Genomic DNA, 26,829 nt, shown 5'->3' with positions numbered 1-26,829 from the left:
TGGGGCTATAGAGCCTCTGGGGCTGGGGCCAGTGGCCGGGCACCAGTGGACGCTGCCCCACCGCCCATTTCCCCACCCCGATCACAGGCAGCAGCCTCCTGTCAGCTGCATTCCCTTCTCAGCAGCAGCCACGTGTGTCATCTCCTCCCACTGGAAGACCCTGTCACTTCTTTGCCTTCAGGGATCCCCATGACACATAGGACTGAGGCCCAAGTCTTCACCATGGCGGCCAAGGCCCAGCTGACCCTCTCAGCCTGCACGTCATCCCTGGCTGGGCTCACCACACACACACACACACACACACACACACACACACACACACACACACAGACCTCTTCCTATCTCTTCATGCATCTGTTTGGGACCTCGCCTTCCTCTCGTGAGGATGACTCTTCTCCTGCCAGGTTGGCTGGACTGGCCAGTGACACTGAGGCCCTGACCAAGGCCTGTATGGCAGGGGCTCTAGGGCCCAGCTGAGACTGGCTCAGGGCTTATGCTCAGGCCTTCACTGGAGAGAGATGCTGCAGGTCCTATGGGGCTGACTGGCCGTCTCTGCAGCAGCCGCTCCCTCGGTCCCTCCTGTACCATCCTGCTCGGCCCATACGCCAGCCTGACTCTGGTTCTCAGTTCTCGGAGGCCCCAAGCCCTGAGGAGATGACACGACCCCGTTGCCCTCCTGCCGAGGGCACTTCAAATAAGGACTAATACTAACCTGCAAAGCAAGAGTAAGGAAGGCCTGTTATTTTTCTCATAGCTACTACCTAGATGCTTTAAAAAAATGTAAAATAAAAATATCAACATAAACAAGATGCATCCTTTTGTTTTCTGGTCTCCTTTTCCTCTGGCCCCTTTGGCTCATCAGTGTTGACAGCTGGTGTCACCCAGACTTCTGGTCCCTTAAACCCTCTATGCCCTGCAGCCTGTGACCACCTGGAGTGGCCCAACTCTGGCCTCACTCTCTGCATCCAAACTTTTGTTGAAGAACAAAATAATGTTTCTGTCAACTTTAAGCTTTAAAATCCATTTAAAGAGAAATTTATTTTCCAAGCAAAGGTGGTTATTAAAATGGAAAAGAAAACCATTGAGAAAGAAGACAAGGGAAACAGTGGAACTCTGTTTTGTTGTAAAATACCCTGCCATTTCTGACAACAGGTGTATCCTTCACGTCATTTCTTGTCTCCCTTCTTCTCCTTTGGCTTTGCTACTACTGATGGTTTTTCTGCTGCTGGTGGTTTTTCTGCTTCCTTTGGCTTTGCTGGTGGTTGTTTTTCCTCTTCCTTTGGCTTTACAGTCTCTGCTTCCTTTGTTATCTGCTTTTTTGCAGGAGGAATCAGCACATTCTTTTTGATCCTCTTGCCTCTGAAGTGTTTTCTTTCAAGACATACATCGATGAGAGCAAAAACTCCAGCCATACCAATAAGGATCTGGAAAACAAAAGAACCTCGTTACTTTTGCTTTTCATTCCAAAACTGGCATGTTTCCCTCTTGGTTTCCAATTCCTTAGTAGAGGCTGTTAAACACATCCCCTTGTCCCCTCAAACTACCGGATCTGGGAGACTCTGAGTTTCCCTGTCCCCACCATCCTGTCATCCCACCGCTTCTTTCTTTAAACCCGGCCTGGGTGGGGCCCTTTGCTTCATGATAAGTAGCTACGAGAAGGAAGCCATTAGCTTGGCTAGCTCCCTGGACATCATCTTTATATAAATGGCTTCTCCACTGGAAACATTTATCAGCTTTAATTTTAAACTTTAAAATTTAGGATTCTGTAAAAAGACAAGAAGCCCTGTCCTTCAAACTGGAGGACAACACCCATTCTCCAAAAGGTGATTTCTGAGCAAATAAACAGCCCAACACAAAAGACTCACCACAGCAATAAAGTAGTTTATCGGCATGGTTTGTCGAATTCTCACAGCGAAGACCACAGCCCCCACCAGGAACAAGGTGGAGAACACGTCATTGAGAAGGTCCTGAAAGCAGGGGAGAGATGAGAGTCAACCTGAAACAGAGCCGAGGCCCCCATCAAAGCTATACCCGGCCTGGTATAGCTTCCTCCAAAGGGAATGCTTTTCACACTCCTGCCTGATTTAAAAAAATAAATGTATGAAGATAAATGTATACTAGGCTAGGTGGACATACCTGTGGTCCCTCAGCTGGGCTCTTTGAGTCAAGACCCAAAGCCTAGGACGCTTCACTGCCTTTTCCGGCTTTCTCCGTTACCATCTCGTCTGTGAAATCACACATTTAATGGCTAGTTATGCTGATTTTCCCCCCTCCAATACTCATTTAAATAAATGTACAAGTATCCAACTTACTGATGTCCTTTTCTTGAGTACCACCCCAATCATCTTTCTGCTGTAAGGACTCGTTCCCCTCTATGGATCCCAGGTAGACTGTGTTGCTGGCAGGAGGCTCTGTTGGACTCTGGCCCCTCATTAGGAGCCTGGCAGCTGCCTTTTCATCCTCTCCCCCTGCCACCTGAATTCCTAGATACCCCCGCCCCTCTTTGCAAGGCTGCACCACCTCCTCCATCATCAAGCCTCTTTCCATACCCTGTGGCCTCAGTCTTGCCCTTGCCCCATGCTTGTTTCCTTTTACCCTGCTGACAAGGTCCAGATGTTCCTAGATTGGGCCAACGCACTGTCGCCTCCCTTGCTGCCCCCGCCTCAGCTACCACCCACTGTCACCCCCTGGCATAGCCACACTTCTCAGGTTTGGCCAAACCACAGGCACAGCAGGCTGCTTCCTCCCCGTCACTCCTGGGGGGATGCCAGCCCAGAGTTTGTGCACCCCTTCTTCCAGCCAACCCTGCAGCGCTGGATGATGCTGACCCTTCCCCTTAGTTTCCAGGATACCATTCTCTGTGGATTGTCCTCCCCTGACCACTTTGTCTCAGGCCTTTTCTTTTCCTTTTCAATGTTTTGAATTTTAATACATTTCAAATATGTATTAAATAGAAAATAAGAAAACATCCCATCCCCCTGCCCACCTCCACCAGCCATGAATCACTGAGATGAAATAGATGTTAACATCTGGCAACATTTGCTTAAGGTCTCTTAAAAAAAAAACACAAAAAGAAGTAGAACTTGGTGGAGTGAGTACAGTCTCCCCATTCCATCCCTCTCCCTGCCCCTGTCCTCGAGGCAACCAGGCTTTGGAAGTTGGGTAGTTTTCCCAAGTGTGTATTAGTATTTTTCTCCTTATTATGTACTCATAAACAATATATATATTGTTACAGACATTTTAAATAAAAACTATTATATTTTCTAGTACTTGCTTTTTTAGTAATTTTGTGTTTTAAACATTTTAAATAAAAGCTATTATATCTTCTAGTACTTTTTAAACTTAAAAGTTTGTGAGATTTATCCATTTTGAGAAATATAGATTGAATTCATTAATTTTAACTCATGTTCTACTGTCTGAATAAACCAGACTAGAGGCATTATGTTGTTTATACCTTTTAGAAAATCATCACAAACTCTGTCTGCCTCATGTACATATCTTCTCCTTGGCTGGGTATCACCACGTTTCCATTCCTGCCAGCAATGTGTAAGTGCTTCCATTTCACATGTCCTTGCCAACACCAAGTTAGACGACCTGAACTTTTCACCAACAGTTCATGGCTCTTACATCACAACAATGCACCAGCTCACACGGCACTGTCTATGAGGGCGTTTGTAGCCAGTCAACAAAATAACTATTGGAACACCCTCCCTACTCACCTGATCTGGCCCCCAATGACTTCTTTCTTTACCCCAAGATAAAGGAAATATTGAAAGGAAGACATTTTGATGCCCTTCAGGACATCAAGGGTAATACGATGACAGCTCTGATGGCCATGCCAGAAAATGAGTTCCAAAATTGCTTTGAAGGGTGGACTAGGTGCTGATGTCAGTCCATAGCTTCCCAAGGGGTGTACTTCGAAGGGGATCATAGTGATATTCAGCAATGAGGTGTAGCACTTTTTCTAGGATGAGTTTGTGAACTTAATTGTCTGACCTTGTATTAATAGAATTTTGGAGACTAAGCCATCTTTATGTTCCTGGCACATACCCTGCTTGATTGTGATGTATTGTTGCTTGCTTATATGGTGCTGGATTCAGTTTGCTACTATTTTATTGAGGATTTTTATGGCTACATTCAAATAAAATAAGCCTATAGTTTTCTTTCCTTATAATGTCTGGTTTTAAGATCAAAGCTCCACCAGATAGTACAGCATATTATAAAGCCTTAAAAAAAAAAGGGAAAAATAAGGGACAGACTAATGGAACTGAATATAAAGTACAGAAGTGAACCCTGTATATGGGATTTAGCATTTAACAAAAATGCCATTTCAAATCAATGGGAAAAAGGTGTACTATTAATTAAGTGATAGGGTGAAACAACTAGATAGCCATCAGAATAAAGTTGGAGTCATGGTTCATGCCATATAAAAAAATGATGCCAAATGAATCAAAAGATTTAAATGTAAAAAACAAGTGCCAATAGTCAGTAACCACATGATTGCCTCGGGGTTACGAAAGTTAATTTGGGGAATGTAATCAATAATGTTGTAAAGATTTTGTAGGGTATCTGATGGACACTTGTCTCGTTAGGGAGACCACCTCAGGGAAGATGTAGATGCCTGATCACTGTACTGTACACCTGCAGCTGAAGCTGAACAATAATGAATGTCAACTACAAGTATATATATATGTGTGTATATAGTTACGAGAAGCGGAGTACAGCATTAGGAATAGACACAGTGGAAATGTAATGACTCTGTGCGATGTCAGAGGGGTAGTGGATGGGGGCAGGGGGGTTGACACAGTTTGAGGGATATAAATGATAAATGTCTAACTATTACTTTGTTATGTGCACCTGAAACTAAGAAAAGAGAAAAAAAACAAGTGCCAGATGAAAACATGGATGAATTATTTTATAACCTGTTTTTCTACTTCTTTTTGAGTTATTTTTTGTAAGTTATATTTTTTCTAGGAAATTAACTATTTAAACTCTCCAATCGATTGGCATAAAAGTTTATATTTTCCCTGTGATCTTTAAAAGCTCTTCTTGATCTTTACACTAATATTTTCTTTTCTTTCTTTTTTAAGATTTTATTGGAGAAGGGGAACAGGTCTTTCATTGGGGAACAATGTGTACTTCCAGGACTTTTCCCAAGTCAAGTTGTTGTCCTTTCAATCTTAGTTGTGGAGGGCGCAGCTTAGCTCCAGGTCCAGTTGCCGTTGTTAGTTGCACAGGGCACAGCCCACCATCCCTTGCAGGTGTCGAACCAGCAAACTTGTGGTTGAGAGGACGCGCTCCAACCAACTGAGCCATCCGGGAGCTCAGTGGCAGCTCAGCTTAAAGTGCCGTGTTCAATCTTAGTTGCAGGGGGCAGAGCCCACCATCCCTTGCGGGAGTCGAGGAGTCAAACTGTCAACCTTGTGGTTGAGAGCCCACTGGCCCATGTGGGAATCGAACCGGCAGCCTTCGGAGTTAGGAGCATGGAGCTCCAACCGCCTGAGTCACTGGGCCGGCCCCTACACTAATATTTTCTTTGTTTCATCTTTCTTAAAAAAGACCTCAAGTAAGGTCTAGCTACTTTATTAGTCTTTTCAAAGAACTATATATTTGGTTTTATTAGTCCTTACTGTGGATCTTTGTTTCCTATTTCATTAATTTTAGCTCTTTCCTTTGGCATTGTCTTCTTAATTCCATTGTTTTGTTTTGGTACCTTCTTGAGATAGACACTTGAACTGTTAATTTTCAGTCTTTTCTAATTATATAGATTTGAATTGGAATGATTTAGCTGCATTCTACAGGTAGTATTTGTGTACAACTAAATCCCCATATGTTTAGAGAAAACATTAAATTCTACCTCTTCCCCCACAGTACATAGGGATTTAGTTAAAGTTTGCTGGTTGCTTTCTAATTATATTGCATTAAAATTGGAGAATGTGGTCAGAATGATGTCAGTTCCTTGTTACTTGTTTACATGTGCTTTGTGGTTTTCTGTGTGTGTGTATGTGTGTGGTTTTCTTGATAATTTTAATGATTGTTCCAAGAGTGCTTGAAAAGAATATAGAGCCTGTTACTGTTGGGTGTAGGTTTCTGCATGTTCTGTGTATGTAAGTGTATTAAACTATGAATTACTGAGGGAGGCATGTTAAAATATTCCACTGTGGTTGTGATTTTCCAATTCTTTCTTATAATTAAGTCCATTTTTATTTTTGGGCTATACTGTTAGGTGCATAAAGTTCAGAATTACTATATGTAGTGATTTTTATATACCTTTTTAAAAAACATAAAATTGTTTTAATCTGGTATTAAAGTTATGCCAGCTTTCTTTTAGTTAGTATTTTCCTTATTATTTTTTTCTATCTCTTACACATTTTCTCTACATGCCTTGTAATTTAGTATATTGCAGGATTAAAAACATCTATTCTCTGAGTTCTCTGTCTTTTAGATGAAGAATTAGTCCATTTATATTTGTCATCATTTCTGATATATTTGGATTTATGTCTATCATTTTATTTTTTGTATTTAACATAATACCACAAATATTCCTTTTTATTTTTCCCTTCTATAGAGTGAACTCTATTCTCTTTTCACCTTTTCCCCTCAACAGGTTTGATGTTATACAAGATATGACAATTAAGTTTGTGAACTCATCCTAGAAAAAGTGCTACATACTTCATTGCTAAATATCACTAGGGTCACTTTCAAAGTACTTCCTTTGGGAAGCTATGCACCGACGCCAGTGCCCAGTCCACTCTTCGATGCAATTTTGGAACTCTTTTTCTAGAATGGCCATTAGAGCTGTCATTGTATTACCCTTGATGTCCTGAATGGCATCAAAATGTCTTCCTTTCAATATTGTCTTTATCTTCGGGTAAAGAAAGAAGTCATTGGGGGCCAGATCAGGTGAGTAAGGCAGGTGTTCCAATACAGTTATTTGTTTACTAGCTAAAAACTCCCTCATAGACAGTGCTGTTTGAGCTGGTGCATTGTCGTGATGCAAGAGCCATGAAGTGTTGGCAAAAAGTTCAGGTTGTTTTCGTCTTTTTCATGCAGCCTTTTCAGCATTTCCAAATAGTAAACTTGTTTAACTGTTTGTCCAGTTGGTACAAATTCATAATGAATAATCCCTCAGATATCAGAAGAGGTTAGCAACATCATTTTTGGCTCTTGATTTGGACTGATGGAACTTTTTTGGTCATGGAGAATAGGCTGACTTCCATTGTGCACTTTGATCCTTTGTTTCAGGGTCATATTGGTACACCCATGTTTCCTGACAGTGATAACACAGCCTCCCCAAAAGGTCTTGGCAAACTTCAACCCTCTTTGCTTTTGATCATCGGTGAGCTCCTTTGGGACCATGTTTGCACACATCTTTCTCATTCCAAGATTTTCAGTTAAGATTTTCCTAATTGTTTCTGTATCTATGTTTACTTGGTCTGCTGTGCTTCTCACAGTCAGCTGACGATTTTGACGCACAATTCGATGAATTTTTGCAATTTTTTCATCAGTTCTGCTCGTTACTGGCTGCCCTGACCTCTCTTTATCAGTGATGCGTTCTCTCCCCTCAGAAAAACGTTTAATCCATTTGTACACTGCCGTTTTCTTCATGGCATTATCTCCATAAACTTGGACTAACATGTCCCAGATTTCATTTCCACTCTTGCCAAGTTTAACAAGAAATTTAATGTTTGTTTGTTGCTCTCATTCAAGCTCAGACATTCTTGTGATGGCACACAAAAACATGTAACAACAATAATGAACGCCACTCAGCAAGACACTGCCACACATTGACACAAACAGCTGTGAAACACAGCTGTGAAATACCAAGGTTATGAAACTTTACTGAGCTGTTTGTACAGTGCTGCTAATGTAAGCACATGGTGGAAAGTTCGAGAACTTAATTGTCATACTTCGTATATCCTGGAATTTTATTCTTTAGCAGTATAATGTTTTACTATGTTAATGTTAATACCAAATGTCCCACAAAATCAAGGACCTTTAATTCTTATCATACACAGCCACTGTAGTCTCACATGTTATTAGTTCCACCTTGTTTTAGTTGTTCTCTCCCCCAAATAAACTATTAATATATATTTTTAAAAACTGTCTGTTTAATGTTTATTTAGGTCAATCCACAAGCGTACTAGGTTCTTTGTTTACTGTGTCTTTTTTTACATTGCAAACATTTCTTTTGGGTTTAATTTATTTCTTCCTGAAGTACACCTTTTAGTAGTACTTTCAGTGAGGATCAGTGAAAATAATTTTTTTCAGTCTTTTTCTAAAAGTGTCTTTATTTTACTCTTTCCATCTCAGCTCTTCAAAGAAATTATTCCATTATTTTCTGGCCACTGTCATTGCTGTTGAAAAATATGAAGTTAAGTCTAACAGTGTGTGTTTGTTGTTTCTTTAAGATAAATTATCTGTTCCTTGGTTTTTTAAGTTTTCCTTCGTCTCTGGTGATGAGCAGTGCCTCTGTGACATATCTAGGTATAGTTTTGTTTTTATTCATTCTTCTTTGTACCTCTTTGAGAATTCACATCTTTCATTAAATCTGATATTGATATTGCCACCTCAGCTCCTTTTTGGTAACTTTTTGCATGCCGTATCCATTTTCACTTTCAACCTATTTGTTTCTTTGGATCTAAAGTGAGTCTCTTGTGATCCTCATATAGTAGGATCACGGGTTTTTTAAAAAATCCATTATGATAATCTATGTCTTTTAATCCATGTACATTAAAAATAATGACTGATAAGGACTTATTTCTGTCATTTTGCTATTTTCTATATATCATCTCTTTGTTCCTCAGTTCCTCCATTACTGCCTTCTTTTGTGTTTTTTTGTAATGTACGGAGTTTATTTCCTTCTCATTTCCGTGTGTGTGTGTGTGTGTGTGTGTGTGTGTGTGTCTGTCTGTCTGTCTTAGTGGTTACTTTGGGGTTATAATTAATATCTAAATTTATAACAGTCTAGTTTGAATTGATATCAACTTGGCTTCAATAGTACACAAAATCTCTTTATTGTTATTGTCACAAATTATATCTTTATACATTGTGGCCCATTAAGATAGATTTATAATTATTGTTTTATGCATTTGTCTTCTAAATCATATCAGAAAAGAAAAAAGAGTGACAAACCAAAAATGCAATAATATTGGTCTTTATACTTATTACGTCATTTCCTTTACCGGTGGTCTTTACTTCTTGTATGACTTCAGGGTACTATCTAGCGTCCTCTCATTTTGGCCTGAAGGATTTAGCATTTCTTGTAGGACATGTCTACTAGTAACAAACTCCCTCTCCCTAACTGTTGGATAGTAATTTTTGAAGGATAATTTCAATTTTGAAGGATATTGTATTCATCTCCTGGAGTTCCCGTAACAAAGTACCACCAACCGGATGGCTTAGAACAACATAAACTTTTTGTCTCACAGTTCTGGAGACCAGAAGTCCAAAATAAAGGTGTTGGCAGGGTCATGTGCCTTCTGAAGGTGCTAGTGAAGATCTGCTTCAGGCCTGTCTTCTAGCTTCAGGCATTCCTTGGCTTGTCTCACCTTCCTGTCTTTGTCCTGTGTCTCTTCACGTCATCTTCCCTCTGTGTACTCGTATGTCTGTCTCTGTCCAGGTTTCTACTTTTTATAAACTACTTTTTATAAAGAAACTAGTCATATTGGATTAGGGCTCACTCTAATGACCTCATTTTAACTTGATCATCTGTAAAGACCTCACTTCCAAATAAAATGATATTCACAGTTACTGGGAGTTAGGAGACATATATATATATATATATATATATATATATATATATATATATATATATACACACATACACATCTTTTTGGGGGACACAATTCAACTCTTAACAGATAGCAAATTAGAAGAATAGAATGCTTAGTTGACAGTGTTTTTTTTCCTTTCAGGACTTTTAGTACATGTTCCACTGCCTCACGCCTCCATGATTTCTGATGAGAAATTGGCAGTTAATCTTATTAAGGGTCCTTTGTGCAAGACGAGTTGCTTTTCTCCTAGCCTTTCTCTTTGTCCTTGGACAGTTTGATTATAATGTATCTCAGTGTGGATCGCTTTGAGTTCATCCTACTCTGTACTTTTTGAATATGTAGAGTCACATCTTTTATCAAATTTGGAAAGTTTTTGGCCATTATTTCTTCAAATATTCTTTCTACCCCTTTCTCTCTCTTCTCCTTTTGGGACTCTGCATATGTTAGTATGCTTGATGGTATCCCACAGGTCTCTTAGGCTCTGTTCATGCTTTATTTATTTTATTTTTTTCCTATTCCTCAGACTGGATAATCTCAATTGACCTATCTTAAAGTCCATTGATTCATTCTTCTGCCTGTTCAAATCTGATGCTAAGCCATTGTAGTGAATTTTTCATTTCAGTTATATTACTTTTCAGCTCCAGAATTTTTATTTGGTTCCTTTTTATAATTTCTCTTTACTGATGTTATCTATTTGTTCATGAATTGTTCTGGTTTCCTTTAGTTCTTTGAGCATTTCCAGATAGTTGATTTAAAGTCTTTGTCTAGAATGTCTAATATCTGGGCATCCTCAGGGATGGTCTCTATTAATTTTTTTGTGTGTACATGCTTTACTTTGTTTCTTTGCATGCCTTGTGATTCTTTGAAAACTGGGCATTTTGAACATTATGATGTAGTTACTCTGGAAACCAGATTCTCATTCCTCTCCAGGTTTGTTGTTGCTGCTTGTTGTGAGTTGTAGTCATTTGTATGTTTAGTGACCTTTTTTGAAACTATATTTTGAAAGACTGTCTTCTTCTTTTTGTTGGCCACCGAGTCGCTGTTTCATTACCTTAATGGTCAGGTAGTGATTTGACAGAGATTTCCTTAAATATCTGGAAACAAATAAATAAACTTTACCAGTCTTTGCAGATTGGCTTTGTGTTGGGGTACTTCTTCAACACTTGTTCAGGTTGTTTGCAACTCCAGGTACTTTTTACGTGCTACTTGTGCAAAACCTAAAGGTCAGCCAGAGGTGAAAGCTTAGAATCTTTCTGAGCATGTGTCCAGCCCTGGGCATGTGTGTGGCCTTCTAGATTCCCTGGTATATGTGGAAGCTTTTCAAAGCTGTTATTCCCCCATGTATCCCCTTACCCAACCTCTTTGTTTGCAAACTTCTGGTCTGTCTACTGCTTACCTCATTTGTTTTCCTTTGGCCTAGGTCGCTGTGGTTAGTTAGTATATTCGCCTTTAAATGCTTTGACATACACTATCCAGGAGGCTGCTTTAGCCCTGAGAATGTTCTGAGGCAGGTGAAACAAAGGATAATCCATGGGCGAGTCCCTCAGGGAACCACCAGACAGGCCAAAACACACAACCATAATTCTTTGAGAATAAGGTCTGTATTGTTCCCTCTGCCACCGTCAAGGAATGTGGCCAGGAATGTATGCTATTGTCTTCATGGCCACTGAGAAGCTGGGGAATGAGGGATGGCAGGCACGTAAGTTAAAATGCTGTAACATTCTCTTACCAAAATTCAACAGCTTATTTTTTCATTAAGCATTTCCCTTATTATAGGTTTTTAAAATTACATTCCAGAGTTCTGAAAAAGTTGATTCTGACAATTTTGATAGCCTAATCATTGCTTTTAATGGAGGGACAGAGTTTGGGAGCTCCTTACTCTGCCATTTTTAGTGATGTCACTGATTAAATCTGGAAATTCTCGGTCATTATCACTTTGGATATTTCCTCCATTTTCTTGAGTTTCTTTTTCTGGAACTCCTATTAGGCTTACGATGGACTTTTCTCATTACATAGTCTCTGTCTCAACTTCTTTCATATTTTCTCTGTTCATCTCTCAGTGCTATGTTCTGGATAATTTCCCCACACCTTTCAGTTCACTAATTCTCCAGCTTTGTCTGATATTCTGATATGCTTTTTTTTTTTTTTTTTACAGGACTTTATTGGGGAACAATAAAGTGTGTATGTACTTCCAGGCCTCTTTTCCAAGTCAAGTTGTTGTCCTTTCAATCTTAGTTGTGGAGGGTGCTGTTCAGCTTCAAGTTGTTGTCCTTTCAGTCTTAGTTGTGTCAGGCGCAGGCGCAGCTCAGCTCCAGGTCCAGTTGCCATTGCTAGTTGCAGGGGGCACAGCCCACCATCCCTTGCGGGACTCGAATCGTTGAACTGGCAACATTGTGGTTGAGAGCCCATGCTCCAACCAACTGAGCCATCCGGGAGGCAGCTCAGCTCAAGGTGCCATGTTCAATCTTAGTTGCAGGGGGCACCCACCATCCCCCTTGTGGGACTCTAGGAGCTGAACTGGCAACCTTGTGGTTGAGAGCCCGCGCTCCAACCAACTGAGCCATCCGGGAGGCAGCTCAGCTCAAGGTGCCGTGTTCAGTCTTAGTTGCAGGGGGCGCTGCTCACCATCCCTTGGGGGAGTCGAGGAATTGAACTGGCAACCTTGTGGTTAAGAGCCCACTGGCCCATGTGGGAATCGAACCGGCAGTCTTCGGAGTTAGGAGCATGGAGCTCTAACCGCCTGAGCCACCGGGCTGGCCCTGTCTGATATGCTTTTGAACCCACCTATTGACATTTTTATTTCAATAATGACTTGTTTAATTCTAGGCATTATATTTTGTACTTTAGGAAAGATCTGTCTATTCTGTCCTCCTAATGTCTTATTCTTTTCCTAGGGCTCTGAGTTGTCTTGAATAGTACATTATTATTTTCAGCCAGTTCTACTATTATATTTTCAGGGTTCTAATCCTCCTATTTGTTATGTTTGCTGATTCTTTACTCTTAGTTATGAGGATTTTAAAATCAGGTGTTTTGTAGTTTTGAACTGTGAGTTCATTTTTGATAAGTCTCGCCCCACCATACCCCTCCTGTGAGAGAGAATCTTTTTATGCTTTGTGATTTTGCATTTGTTTTTGTCAGTCCCATGGATATAACCAGAATATCATCAAATTAGTATCAGTTTTTATGCTAATTCCCAGGTATTATGTTTTCTAGGCTGCATGAAGATTTGTAGGCTGAACGTAGTAAAAATTCAAATCAAATCTATATAAAGTCTAGACTCAAGGTTTCTTTTTCTTAAGGTGGTCTTTTCTGTCTTTCTCATTCAGAGCTGAGGCAGAGATGAACATGCTTTCTTGTTCCTCTGTGGGGGAAGGTATCTTCTCTATCTTTTCCGTTAGGGTGTAGTCTTTGTAGGGTGCTGGCTTTATGTAGGGTTCTCAGTTCTAAATCCCCACTTTGCTTGGGACGAAGGCCTTATGTCTTGGGATGAAAATCCATACTCCAGGTTCCTGGGATAACACTTTGTGGGACATTCCCACCCACACTCGAGCAGTTACTGCTTCTGTTTTCCATTTCTGGCACCTGTGTGTGTTTCCCTTTTTCGTGCCAGCTCAGTCATTCAGTTTAAAGCAATAGTGGTTACATTCCCCATGGTAGTTTAGTTAAGTGCAGTGGGAGGATTTTCAGGATTCATTAATTTTTTTCATCTTCTAAAAGTATATTTTCTCAAGTTCCTTGGCTGGGAACTTGTTCTCTGCCTGTCCCTTTACTTTGTCCTCTCTTTAATCCCTTTCCCAAGAATCTTATGTGGCCCTCTTCTCCTTTCTCCCTATACTGGGGGTCCTCATATACCCCATTGAGACCTGTGGATCCCTGAATGCTAATAATCTTTAACAAGGAGGCAGGACAGAGTGTAATTAAAGACACAGATTCTACTGACAAAGGTGGGTTTGAATCCTTTTTCTGCCACTTACTAGCTGAGTTACCTGGGGGCAAGTTACTTGGCCGTTCTGAGGCCATTTCATGTGTAAAGTGAGTGTACAGTGAGCATAGGACTCTGGAGGCAGGCAGTGAATGTGCAATGAAAAGGGGCCTTGGGTTAGGGAGGAGTTAGGTGGGCATGCTCTGTGATTCCACAGGTGATGGGCAGGGCCTCAAGTCCATGAGTCCTCATGACATTGTCAAACACTTTATACTTTTACTTCTCAGAAACAATCCCGAGAGAGTGGTGCTGTCCTCATGTTACAGATGAGGAAACAGGCTAGGAGTGTTTCTGTAACTTGCCCGGTCCCATTCTAATACATGACGGCTTTGGGCTGAACATCTTTCTGGGCGGAACATCCTTTACAGTCACTGGACATCTATGGCTACTTTAGAAGTGACTTTTTAAAAACCAGGTGTGAGCTGGCACATGGGCTGGGAGGAACAGCTAGTTGCTATACCTCCCCTCCCCCCAAGTAGAACAAACACTCAGGAGACAAAGAGCTGTTGGTTTGACCACCTGGTGGATAAGAGGCCTCTGCCCCGCACCCCCCCCCCCCCTCGCTGGGCTTCTTCCAAGCCTTTTCTACCTAACTTCAGCTGCCCCTGCTCTGGGCCCACCTGAAGGTACTGAGCCCATACAGGGGCACAAATATGGGAGAGGAGATGTGTCTCTCTGTTGACACACATGAACGCACACCAGGTCGCTGTCCCTTCACTTACAGAAATGGGCCATAGGATGAAGGGCATGTATCTCTGGACGGCGAAGGTATGCATAATGAAGAAGAAGCTGAAGATGGACATCTCCATGGTGATGATGAGTGTCAGGATGGGGTGCGCGGCAGTCCGCATGAACAAGATCAGAGCAATTGCTAGGCAGCCCTGTGGAGAGACATTCACCTGAGCCATAGCAAAGGGCTCTCTCTGACTCCGGAGCCCCTCTGGGGCCCCCTGAAGCCCACTCCTCCCTCTCCCTGTCCTTGAGCCCCGGCCCAGGGATACCAGGCCAACTTACCAAGCTCAGGATCTTGACCTCGGCGTGCCCCATAACCCAGAACTCTTTATTGCTGTCCTTTAATTCCCACCTGTAGCGGGGACATCCCTTCCTCGTGCCCACTTCATCCTTGGGCTGCACCGGCTTTGGCTTTGGCTTTGGCGGCTTCTCTTCCTCTTGGGATTCGTCCTCAGCGATTGTTGGCGCTGCTGGTTTTGGTGCTGGCTTCGGTTTGCCCTTTTTGCCTTTGTCTGCCATCTTTGCTCGGGGGTTCTCAGCTTTTCAGGGCCTGCCCAGTCTCTTCTGCTGTCCCCAGACAGGCCTGGCCTTTGAGACAGCCCGGTGCCAACCGACTTGTTTAGAGGCCACACTCACCCAACGGCCAAGACCAGTGAAGCGAATGCCGGGTGCTCCTTCTCCCCGCGCAAGCGCGCGCACCCTTCCGCATCTCATGCGTGGCACCCCCGCACAGGGTCGGCCCTGCTCATCACCAGGACGCTGCAGCCGCCATGTCGGCTCATCTCCCAGTCAGGAGCCTCCACCCCACCTCCGGGCTCACCCCCGGGGCCCCACCTCCTCCCGGAGCTCCCCTTACGGCCTAACAGGGGGCCCAGGGCTCTAGCCCCTCCCTTCAGACTGGGCGGCTGAAGGGGTCAAGGTCCTCGCCGTGGCCTCCTGAGATAGCCATGCCCCGTGCCCCACGGGCGCACCAGCCTGGGCAGGAAAATGTAACTCGACTTTTACACAAGGCAACACGTGGAAGCAGAAGTGTTCCCGACTTAGTGGCCCTGATTTTATGATCACAGGTGGGCGGAAATGGGTGACAGCAGGCGAGCTCGGTGGGAGGGGCGGAAGGGGTGAGACACAGCCGCTTTTGCCTGCAAGGATGTCTGTGGGGGTGCCTTCGTGGATTATGGGGCGGGCGTCGGGGTGGGTCCCGCTGGGGCGGGTTTTGGGGTGGGTTCTACCCGGGAAGGGGAGGACCTGGTTTCGCTTTCGATTCCCAGGACTCTTTTCACTTTATTCCTCATCGTTTTGGTGACTATAGTCGCATCGACGAGACACACGATTGCCGCCGCGAAACACAGGGCCTGTCAGACACAAGACCATGTATGAGAAGGAAAGGGGGTGTTATTTTGCAGCTCAGCAACAACTTGTCCTCCCTAACCCCATTCCGGGATGCGGGATGCTGGTGGCCTCTTTTCCCTCTCTGACCCTCCACTAACTGCGGCCCTTTCTGGCGTTCCCAGAGAAAGGGATTTTGGAAATGGTGGGTTTTGCTGCTAGTAATGACCTCGCCTGATGCCCGAGGTACCAGAAAAGGACTAGAGGAGGGCACTGGCCCTAGGAGTCTCCGGCTTGGGGTGGGCTCTGAAACAGACGTCCCTCAGTGGAAAGGACACTTGGGCTAAGTTTGAAAGGACAGAAAGGAGTTTCCCAGGGGACCAGCTGGGAGGAAGAGAACTCCAGGTACTGGATTGAGGTCTCCAAGGAATCGCGTGTGGCAGAGGCCTCTGGAGCTGGTGAGTGAGTGAGCAGAGTTGAGGCTGGGGAGATGCAGTATCTGGGACTTCATCAAGAAGAGAGGTCAGGTGTGCCAGGTTCAGAAAGCTCACTTGCAGTAGCCATAAGGTGAACGGAGAGTGAACCAGGCTGGAGGCAGAGAGACCAGTCGGGGATGGTGGGGGCTCCTGCCATCCAGGTAAGAATTGATGGAGACCAGGGGGTGGGGGCCTCTGGCTTGGTGGCTGAGTTAGCAGGTGGGGACAAGCTGTCTGCCTTGGATGTTTCTATTTATGGTCACTTCAACCCCGGCTGCTTAAATGAACTTTTCCTCTGTAGGTCTTGCCCCAGCTCATCTGTGAGCTCCCCTAGGGGGAAGGGACTGTATCTCCAACACTGAGTTTAGGCCTGGCACAATCCAATGGGATTGACAAAATATTTACTGATTATGGAATGAATTCAATAAATTAAACTTTTTTTTCTGGATTAATTTCTGTTCCCATTGCTTGACTTCTTGAGTCTCACCTCCCCACCCCCATATTCCAAGCATTTAATCTGCCATATCTTGTGCTCTTCATATGAGGAGGATTTGTGACCCAGGGCAAGGTATTTAACTTAGTGCCCATATCTGTGAAAATGAGAGTTGTAAAGATTAAGTCAGAATGTGCCTAGCCTTGTGTGGGGCACGTGCTGAGAACTTCCTTCCTTCCTTCCTGAATAGGTTGGGTCACACACCTTTGATGATGCACTTGTTTTTTTCTACCGTCATTCTTTTCATGTGCTTTTCTTCTCTAGTCCAGAAAAGTCAAAGTCCTATTTATAGACAAGAACATCTTCCTGAAACAGTTCAAAAAATAGTGTGTACAATTCTCAAAAGGGGTTCAACCGACCTGTTTTTGTCCCTATTTGGAGAATGAGAATGAAGATTTTCATGAGCTTAGAGTTTGTACAGTTTCATATCTTCCGTAGAAGTCAGTGCAAGAAAGAGAAGGGGTGGTCACGGGGATGTTGTTCTGGAAATGAAATAATGATGGTCTGCCAGTCTCCCTGTTCAAAGAGTCTTGAAATACTGATCTTAAGTGGAGTCACAAAGACCTCTACTTACCCCTCCGACATACAGTAGACGCTTTTGTTCCTTTTCTTGCATTGTAAAGGCGGCAACTATGAAAAGGGACACAGCTGTAATGAAACTGTTGATAAGATCCTGTAATACAGAATTGAAAATTGTCAGCTTTACATGAAAATGTGTTTCATAAAATATTTAAATTGGTCAATTACCCATCTAAGCACGGATGCCTTTTAAAAACTTTCCTTTGAATCATATGGAGAGGAACCCTCAGCAGCATAATTCTTACATCTTCCAGAGACATGAGTTTATTTGATTTTAAATTATTGGGTAGGATTTTGTCAGCAGAAAAGGGTTTAATTTCATTAACACCAGTAAAAAACAAACAAATAAACAAAAAAAACCTGACAACTTTTCTATTAGACTTTTCTTAAAGGGCATACAAAAGTGAGCATGAAAAAAATCTAGAGGTTAGGGGGCCAAATTGGTCTTCCATGATATGATTTTTTTTGAAGTCTTGTATGGTAAATTCAGCATTCTATTCCACACTACATTTGTCTTAATATAAAAATAAAGTTTTAGGTTAGCAATCTACGGATTTAATTCCACTCCCAAATCTGCAAGTAGAACCGATCCGTTGGCAGGTGGATCATGTTGATTCTGTAGGTTCACATGTCCCAAGAAGGCAGGAACCCACCTTAGGAGCATGCTTGGTATTCTGAACTGAATGCCAGTGCTGCTGACTTCCGCTGTTCCCTACGATATGGCCACAGTTGAGTCTGCCCTGACATGTATAGGCTATTAGTGTCCTTCCTTCTGGGTTTCCTTACTGGCTTCTTTAACTGCTAGCCCAATCTGCGGCTTTGTGTGCTAAATAAAGGGAAAGGGTGAGTGGGTGGGGACTCACCCCTGAGCATAAGTAGAGGCTGGGCTTTGGTATGGGAGCGGTGATGGAAGAGAAGGTACTCGATGTGTCAGTGGCACCAGTTTATAGGGAGGGGCAAAAGCCCAGGGTGATATAATCATGATAGGGCCCAGATGTCTAATGTGAACATTTTCAGTCTTAAAGTCTTGGTGGTTCATTATGCTGTTTTGTACACCTGAAACTAATAATAAAAAAAAAGTCTTGGTGGCTTGACTTGGTAGTGTCAGCCTGTCTGTGCACTTGTCCAAACATAGCAAGGAGCCCTGCCCGCCAGTGTATGGAATCATACTGGCTCTAATGAAGTGTGTTCAGTGTGCCAAGTTTCCCAGTCATTGTCTCATTTAACGCTCAGAGGCAGTATTGTTATCATCTGCATTTTAAGAGGATGTAACAGAGGCTTAGAGAGGTTTATGAAATTGCCTCGGATTGAATATCTGCCAAGGAGTGGAGTCAGAACTCAAGTCACTGTTGTCTCCCCTCAGGGACACCCAAATAAGGAGGAAATGAACTATCTCCCTGGGATGGAAGTGCAGCATCCATCTTTTGGCATTTTCTGTGGAATGGGTCGTGGAAGGTCAACATAGTATGGGACAAATACCGTGAAAGTGTTTTTTGTTGATGAAATCATTTGGCCTGCCAATTCCTAGATGTGTGACCCGGGGCATGTTTTATCACACCTCTGTGCCAACATGCTAATTTTTAATATGGGGATAATGATTGACATTCATTGTGTTGATCTGAGAATTACATGGCATAATGAATCTGAAAGCACCAAGTAAGGTGCCTGGCATCTAGTCGGTAGTGGGAGTACCTCAAAACGTAGATTCGTGACAGATGTCCTCAAAATGTGCACAGATAGCAAACTTTCTGCAAACTCCAGGTGTTCCTCCCGTTTTTATTGGCAAGCAAGGAGCCCTATTGTGGAATGTGACTTGCCTCTGGGAAGGGCACTAATGTCTATTATTTGGGCACCTGGTGGGTAACACTGGGAGGGGCCGTGGAGCAGGGCTGTGAGGGTCGGAAATAAGTTTCAGCTGGGTTCTGTAGGCTGCGCAGAGGTCTGGCCACAGTGGAGCAGGCACCGCAGTTTGCAGCTTTGCAGGAAGCTTAGCACCTGAGGATGATGTAAACCAAGATACTCAGAGATGCGAGCAAGGGCTCTTACTACTAAGGGGCGAAGTGTAAACTTTTTACAATAAAAATTAACTAGCTGTGGTCATAGATCATTGAGAATTGGGATGTGAGTACATTAATCATTAATAATGATAATAGGAATAAACCAAATGCAGACTAGGCCTCCCTGGGCAATCACTGACTCCCTGTCATCATTCCCTCTCCTCGTTTGATTCCCGGACGTTATAGTTTACCCTGGTCCTGACTCAAAAGGAAGTGCTCTCCTGAATTGTCCCTGGAGCTAATAATGCCTTGTCCCTATCATTACTATTGTAGCTCACATTTCTTGAGCACTTACTATGTGTCATAGACTGTGCCACATATACTGTGTTAATACGTGATCTCATTTGATTCTCACAACAGACTCTTGTTATCCCCAGTTTACAGATAGGGGAGCAGCTTGCCAGGGGTTGCTCAGCCAGTAAGTGGCTCTGACCCTCAGCAGTCTGACTTGAGTGACCAAGGGCCTTCTCCTGATTAACCCCACTTCCTTTTGCCTTGGACACAGACCTTCTTGTTTGGCTTCATCTTTGACACACAGAGAGATGTTTTCCTTGATGGGGGTAAAACTGCAGCTGAGCCTTGCCACATTGCAGTAGGACTTCTGGTTCCCCCACAAATGCTGTCCTCACTCACCTTTTTCTTCCCCCCTTGACTGAATACCCTGTTGACTCAGGTAACCTCCTCTGACTAAAATGAGAGATGGCATTGTTACTTGACTGTTAGTTTTCCATAAAGCTCTCAGACTGTTCTCTGAGATAAACAAAATGGTATAGACTTACAATTGGGAAAGAAAAAGGTGCTTTAATGGTGAATGCTGATTTTTAAAATCACTGAATATTAGGGAAAAAAAGTTAAACATTTAAATTTGTTTCACAAAATGTGATTTTTGTAACCAGAATTTATATATAATAAACAATTAGATGGTAGTTAGCTAACTGCAACTTTCATTGGTTCCATTCGTGCCTGGAGTTCTCCAAATGCATGGCAGAGCCTCATCAGAAATCACCAGACCTGTTGGTTTTCATTAATTTTATTTGAAGGGGATATTCTAAGGCTGAACTTATAAATGTAAAACTATTGCTGGTAATTTTTGAAACATCACTTTTATAGAGTTTTAGTTTAAAATATGTTTATTATTATTTATTATTTTTTAATTGCTTTCTATTGGCAAAAACATCTGCTTGACCAGGACTCAGTTTCTCTGACCACACTGGATAATATTTTTTACAATGTAGAAGTGTTAAAAATATGGGCTATTCAGAAGACAATAATTACAAGTCACACTTTTCTTGGGTATACTGACAGATGACACTAGACGAGGGTGGGTAAAATTGATCATGAAGTCTACAAACGAAGACAGTGACTCCTCCAAGGTGGGGTGAGGAAAGCTGTCTGCTTACTAGCTCTGATGCAGCGCCGTGCTGACAGGTCAGGGGCCAGCTGAGAGTTGGACCTGCACCCTCCCCATGGGTGTCAGGGTCCCTGGCACAGCCTTCTCAGAAGCGAGAAGCTGCAGTCGAGACTAGCGTGTGGGTCCCCAAGCCCAGGCTCCATCATCGCTTCAGAGAAGGAGACTCTGCCAAAATATGGTCCCAGAGTGCACTGCCCTCTCAGTAGGTCATTTTCTGTGAGGCCAGTACCCCCTGATGCTGCCCTGCTGAGGTCTGAAGCCCTGATTTATCAGACTTCCTGTCTCCCTGCTGGGGACTTTCACCCTTAGCCCTTTGCCAAACAAGAATGGAAATAGAGGAGTAAGGAAATTTATCCTGGTGTGAGCCTTTAAGGAAATTGCCACTTAAAATTAGTACTCCTTTATCCTAATCCTGTACCTTCTGGCACCAAACCATCCACCAAACAAGGGCTGAACGATAGTGGCAGCTGTGAGTGCTGGACCCCTCTCGTGTGTGGGCAGGCCTTCAACCTGCACTGAAACAGTTACAGTGAAAAGTAGGTCCTGTGTTCTCCGGCGAGCTGCACTGGCCTTTCGCTAAGGTCCCAAGTGACTCCCGTAGCTTGATGCCAACACGTCTCCAAGTGTACCTACTCTCTGAAGTTTCAATTAGTCACCTCGTAGGCACCAATACTGTCACTGAGCCAGCACATGTCTTACCGTGCCAAGCCTTCCCTGTAGCTATTTACCCCTCTGAGCAATCTTAGATGTACATGTCCTTCATCTTATGGGCCCTGAAAGGGCAAATTCGGAAGGAAGGGACTGGATAGGAGAAGAGAACGCAGTTTTGGATCCTGTTTGGATGGGTCTTTTCAAAAACCTTCCAAGTCAATTAGCTCACCACCTGACCAACTACGTTGGTTAGTATGTAGTTGCTTAGTATGTGTACTGCGGGTTAGTTGAGCATCAGAAAAACTGGGCCACCTTTGTGGTAAGACAGTTTCCCAACTATGAAGCTCCTGGGAGTTCCTCACGCATATCCATGTGCTGTTTCAGGCCTGGGCCTCATCCTTGAACGGCAGTGGCAAGGAAAAGGCAGGGGCCCTGAATCATACTCTGGGCTCCCATAGCCGTCCAAAGATAGGAGAGTGCTGTCACCCAAGGACAGAGGTAGCAAAAGGGGGCCTGGCTTTACAAGAGTTGACCAATGACCAAAAGCCTGCAACTCTCCGAAAGCTGTCCTGAGCCGCCTGGGTACTACGAGCACAGTTCCTGTCACAGGACCTTCATGGTGCATGCTGAGGAGACCCTAGCTCCCGCCTCTGTCTGAGACACTTCCTGGACACGCCCCCGGGGCCCTGCAGCAAAGCCTGGCACCTTGAGGCTCTCTCCAGCTCTCCAGCATTATGGCAGTGGCCCTTTTCTCAGAGGGCTCTGGTTCTCCTCCCTGCAGCTGCTGACCTTGGCACTGTGGGGCCCTCAGTCACCCACACCCAAGTCCCTGTGCCCCCTCACGCCCCTAGGATGACCAACTCACCCTTGGCTCCAATTTTGAAGGAAACCATGAGGAAACAGGAGAAGATAGAACATAAAATTTAGAGAATCTAAGGAGAACAAAGATGTCGTGAGGGTGGAGCTAGAGAAACCATCACAAACAAATAAGGCATAAAGTCTGGGCTTTTGGAGTCAGACACCCCTGGGCTCAAACCTGAGTTTCCATGTGCCTACATATGACCATGGGCAACGTAATCACTTTAATCCAATTTTCTCACCTGTCAGACGGGGAGTGGGGGGTGACTAAACCTCACCTGTTGTTGTGAGGATGAAATAAGGTAATATATGTGACAAAAGTATCTGGCACATAATATGTGCTCAAAAACGTTACCTTCCCCTCTTGAAAATGTCATGGACAGAGATTTGAGTTTCCCCTCAGAAATCTCTCCATGGTTATAGCTCTCCGTAACTAAGAGGGTCTTCCATACATCCAATTAAGTTGCTCACATTTCGCTTTGTCTGCTCCCTGTTGCTCGGCTCTCTGTGGGGCAGAGAGAGAGCTCAGCAGCCTTTTCAGAAAACCCCTCAGACACTTAAAGAAAATATTTTGAGTTTTGGGTCAATGCAACTGATCCTACCTTAAGGATAGAAGAAGATACAATAAGGAAATGGGGGTGTGGAACAGGCCTGAGCTCAGAGTTAGGATTGTTCACAGTGCAAGGTAACCTGGTAAAAGCCACTCGGCTACCTGATGGGGCCTGCTGGCCACTTCGTAGTGAATGTTTACTCTGTGCCAAGCACCGTGCTATTTTCTTTAAATACGTTTAAGTGTTACAGGAGCCCTTGAGGCAGTGATTATCATCACACTTTTCCTTCCCTGAATTTCCTGGACAGGGAAACTGAGGCTAAAGTTCACACCGCTAGTAAGGTGCAGGGCCAGGAACTGGGCCCATGCCTGTACCTGGACAAAACTATCGTCCCTGTCTAGTCTGTGAGGATGCAGAGCCTCAGGATAAATAGGATTTATCCGAAACCTTACGCATTAGCTTCAGGAATTTTTTAGTTGGTAAAGAATGTGAGATTCTGGGAAAAAGCTATGATGAAGGCTATAACAGACAATGTCTTTTCCTGAATACCGCACCATCAGTCACCCCTTTTGGAGTATGGACCCTTAACATATGTGAAAGGTTGACTCCTGCAATCTTTCAGGGCATGAGTGACAATTTTCTACAACTCTGCCATGTCCACCCTTGCTTTTGGGGGGGATGTTTATAATCTGTTAGAGAGGGTGTTGTTTGAAAAGTAGAAGCACGTGCTGTTTTCTAAGCAATAGGTGAGAAATGTGTTTCCCTACTGAACATACATACGAATTAAAATTTTCTTTAGGACAAGCTGAAAAGTATCAGGCGTTCAGGACCATAGTGAGGTGGAAGCAGGTATGTGTGCTGGTTGTCCTGTAGACAGAGGCATCCAAGGAGTCTTTCTGGGAATTAGGCTAGTTTCTCTCCTGGAACTAGGGCAAAACCCTAACTGTCACAGCTCAGCTGTGTTCTTGTCTAGAGAGATAGCTCTTGTGTTTTCACTTGAGGAGAGAGGCTCTACTCTGCAGCTGAAGGCAAAGCCTGTATTTGAATTATGAAAATGAACACTTACAAGTAAGGGCCAATGTATACAAGTCATCAAGCGGTGAATGGTTAGCATATAGATTAGAATAAAGAAAAGAACGATGCAGGTTTCCAGCACTGCGATTGCTATGTATGACTCATGGGTTTTGGAGATGACGAAACAAGCTAATGCTTCCATGAGAAGACCCTGCAAGAAAGGAAACAGAATTTGTTTTAATGCATAGGGACTATTATAAAAAACAACCCTATTAATTGTCAGAATGTAAATCTGATTATATTGCAATTGTCTGTATTGTTTTGCACATTTTATTTAAATTTTAAAAAATATTTTTAAGACATGAAATAATAAAAATGCACACAATATAGAAGGGTAAAAAAATAACTTCAGTTTCTTTCTTCTCCCTCAGCTCAACCCTAGTCTATCTCCTTAAAAGTGACCACTGTTCACAGTGTATATTTTATACCAGAAAAAAGTATGTATATACAGGTAGGGTAACTACATATTGATTTTGACAGAGTGAGGGAGAGCTCCAGCTTTCTTTCTTTCCAAACAGCTGCTGATTATTCCAACATCATTTATGGGGGAATCACCAATATTTTCCCCAATGATCTAATATCCAATCTTTATTATATACTAAATTCGCAGGTGTATTCAGGTCTTTTTTGGGGACTGTTCTCTTCCACTGATTAGCCGATTTCTTCTCTAGTACTTTTGAAATTACAGGAAATTCATTTTTTTATCCTATTATCTGACCTGGTTTCCCATTCAGTACTTATTCTTAGATTGTTTATGCCTACCATACTTGTCTTGGTCAAGTTCCCCAAACTAAGCCTATTGGTATTTTAATTGAGATCTCTTTTAATTTATAATCTGGAAATGTATTACAAAATTTAGTCTTACTATTCAAGGAAAAAGTATGTCTTGCCAGTTATTTTAGTGGTTTTTCAATATCTCTGAGTAGAGTTTTAAAGTTTTCTTCATATAGATCTTTCAAATTTATGTCATTACCTCTTAGATATTTTATCTTGATTGTTATAAAGAAAAAAACTTCTGTTTTAAGTGCATGCCTGCTCAGTTTTACTAATGCGTTAGTAGAATTATCTTGTTCTAAATTGTTTCCCAGTCTTTGAGTTTTTTAGTTATTATGATTTTATCAGCTAAAATATATTTTGCCTCTTTTTTTCAGGTGTTCTTATTTCTTTTTCCTAATTGTGACCACTAGGGGTTCCAGAAAAATATTGAATAACAGTGGTGGTAATGGACATCCTCTTTGTTCCTCATTTTAATGGGAATACCTCTGATGTTTAATTATATATGATGCTGACTTTTAGGTTTATTTTAACAATGTCAATGAAATATCTATGTATTCCTATTTTACTGTTCTTTTTCTTGTCTCCCTCCTTTGCAGTCAGAGATGAATGTTGAATTTTGTCAGATGTGTTTTGTATTCTACTTGATATAATCTCCTAATTTTTTCTCCTTTTACTTATAATATGGTAGATTAGTTTAATAAATTTAATAGTGAATCATCCTATGTTTCTTCTTCATGGTGTATTTTTAAAAAGTACTGATGAGTATTTTCTGCTAATGTAGTATTAATACTTATTGCTTTGAAATAAGTGAGATTTCTATTTAGTTTTCTTTTTCTGAAGTTGGTCAGATATTCGTATCAGTGTTATACTGACTTTGTAAAAATAGTTCAGAAGTGTTTCTCAATTTTCTGAAAAACTTTAAATAGTATCAGAATTACATCCCATGAAGGCTTGAAAGAGTTAACCTGTGAAAAAGTCTGGGTCTGATACATTTTTGAAAGATATGCATTTGATAAGTTTTCATTTTCTTCTGTGTTTATATTGGTCTATTTAGGTTTTTCTCTATTCTGGGATCAGTTTTGGTAATTTATATTTTCCTTGAAAATCAACTATTTCATCCAATTATTCAAATTTGTTTTGGAAAGCACTGTGCGGATCCTTTCAGCTTCACTGGTGTTTGCGATTATTTTCCTTTTCTGGTTTCTGACTTTGAATATATGCCCTTTCCTCCCCATTTTCCCCTATTACCTTGGCCAGTGGTTTATCAATTTTATTGGTCAATTCTATTATTTATGTTTGCTAATGTACACATTTCTGCTATTATCTTCATTGCTTCCCTAATTCCCTTTGTGAGGGGAAATCTGAGACATAGAAAAGACAGTAAAAAAAAAACAAGCCAAACTTAGTAGAAAGGTTTGATGTGTGGGAGGAGCAAGGGGACAGGGGGAGGAAAGGTGAGGCAGAAAAGGGTGATTGGCAAAGGGACCTAGGGGAAGTTCTCCCGAGGCTGAGTCTTGCATCCGCTCAGCCCGGTCGCCCACTCTCTCTGCTCACCAGCCTCACGACTTTCAATGTTCCGGTGGGCGAGAAGAAAAAATGCTTGAAGCTGTCCCTGATTTTGGGCGGGACTGTGGCTCGGCCCTCTATACGCTTTTGGATGGCCTCCTTCTCCGATTCGCTCAGGGGGGACACTTGGTGTTCAGCGGGCCTCTTGTGTAGAGGTCCTGTGGGCGTCTTTGAGGGTGCGGTTTTCCCCGAGCGTGCAGGTTGCGGCGCCATGGGTGCTCCTTGCACCGAGAGCTCAGGACGCTCTGGAGCGGATTGCCCAGTGCCTCCCGGGCGCTTCTTGGGCTGTTCCCGGGATTGCAAGTCCTTTGAAGGTTCCTTGGCGCCTTCAGAATTAATGGTGGGCCCCGGGCCTGGCTATGTCAGGCTGGCCCTTTGTCTCTGACCCTGCCCCGCGGACGCGGCCGTCTCTCCCCTAATCACCAGCGTTGAGCCCCAACGGCTGCCTATCCCTCGCGCGCACCCAGCTCTCGCTGCCCAAGTTCAAACCAGCCACCCTCGTTGTCATCCTGGACGCAAA

At 42.9% G+C, this 26,829-nt stretch overlaps 2 protein-coding genes across 2 annotated transcripts; both read right to left on the bottom strand.

The window, feature by feature from the left end:
- Positions 1–505: 505 nt before the first annotated feature.
- Positions 506–15,009, bottom strand: CMTM2 (CKLF like MARVEL transmembrane domain containing 2). Its single transcript, XM_033128024.1, has 5 exons — positions 14,773–15,009; positions 14,481–14,639; positions 1,866–1,967; positions 1,209–1,424; positions 506–712 (listed from the first exon to the last, which is right to left on the bottom strand). The coding sequence occupies exons 1-5, from the start codon at positions 15,007–15,009 to the stop codon at positions 506–508; spliced, it is 921 nt and encodes a 306-aa protein (XP_032983915.1).
- A 653-nt stretch (positions 15,010–15,662) lies between these two features.
- On the bottom strand, positions 15,663–26,522 carry CMTM1 (CKLF like MARVEL transmembrane domain containing 1). The gene is made up of 4 exons (XM_033128023.1): positions 26,298–26,522; positions 23,959–24,117; positions 17,360–17,458; positions 15,663–15,842 (listed from the first exon to the last, which is right to left on the bottom strand). The coding sequence occupies exons 1-4, from the start codon at positions 26,520–26,522 to the stop codon at positions 15,663–15,665; spliced, it is 663 nt and encodes a 220-aa protein (XP_032983914.1).
- Positions 26,523–26,829: the final 307 nt, after the last annotated feature.

This window comes from Rhinolophus ferrumequinum, chromosome 15 (assembly GCF_004115265.2).
Source record: "Rhinolophus ferrumequinum isolate MPI-CBG mRhiFer1 chromosome 15, mRhiFer1_v1.p, whole genome shotgun sequence".
NCBI classification, from domain to species: Eukaryota; Metazoa; Chordata; class Mammalia; order Chiroptera; family Rhinolophidae; genus Rhinolophus; species Rhinolophus ferrumequinum.
Note: the sequence above shows the minus strand (reverse complement) of the source record. Positions and strands in the feature narration are given on the sequence as shown.

Bases quoted from the DNA above. Each gene is read 5' to 3' on its own strand.
- CMTM2 (XM_033128024.1), bottom strand. From the start codon at position 15,009: ATGGCAGACAAAGGCAAAAAGGGCAAACCGAAGCCAGCACCAAAACCA. The intron at 14,640-14,772 runs GTAAGTTGGCCT...GTCTCTCCACAG, and splicing joins AGGTCAAGATCCTGAGCTTG to GGCTGCCTAGCAATTGCTCT. The intron at 713-1,208 runs GTAGTAGCAAAG...CTTGCTTTGCAG, and splicing joins CAGCAGCAGAAAAACCATCA to GTTAGTATTAGTCCTTATTT.
- CMTM1 (XM_033128023.1), bottom strand. From the start codon at position 26,522: ATGGCGCCGCAACCTGCACGCTCGGGGAAAACCGCACCCTCAAAGACG. The intron at 24,118-26,297 runs GTGAGCAGAGAG...CCTTTCTTGCAG, and splicing joins CATTGAAAGTCGTGAGGCTG to GGTCTTCTCATGGAAGCATT. The intron at 15,843-17,359 runs GTAAGTAGAGGT...TGTGTCTGACAG, and splicing joins GTCTACTGTATGTCGGAGGG to GCCCTGTGTTTCGCGGCGGC.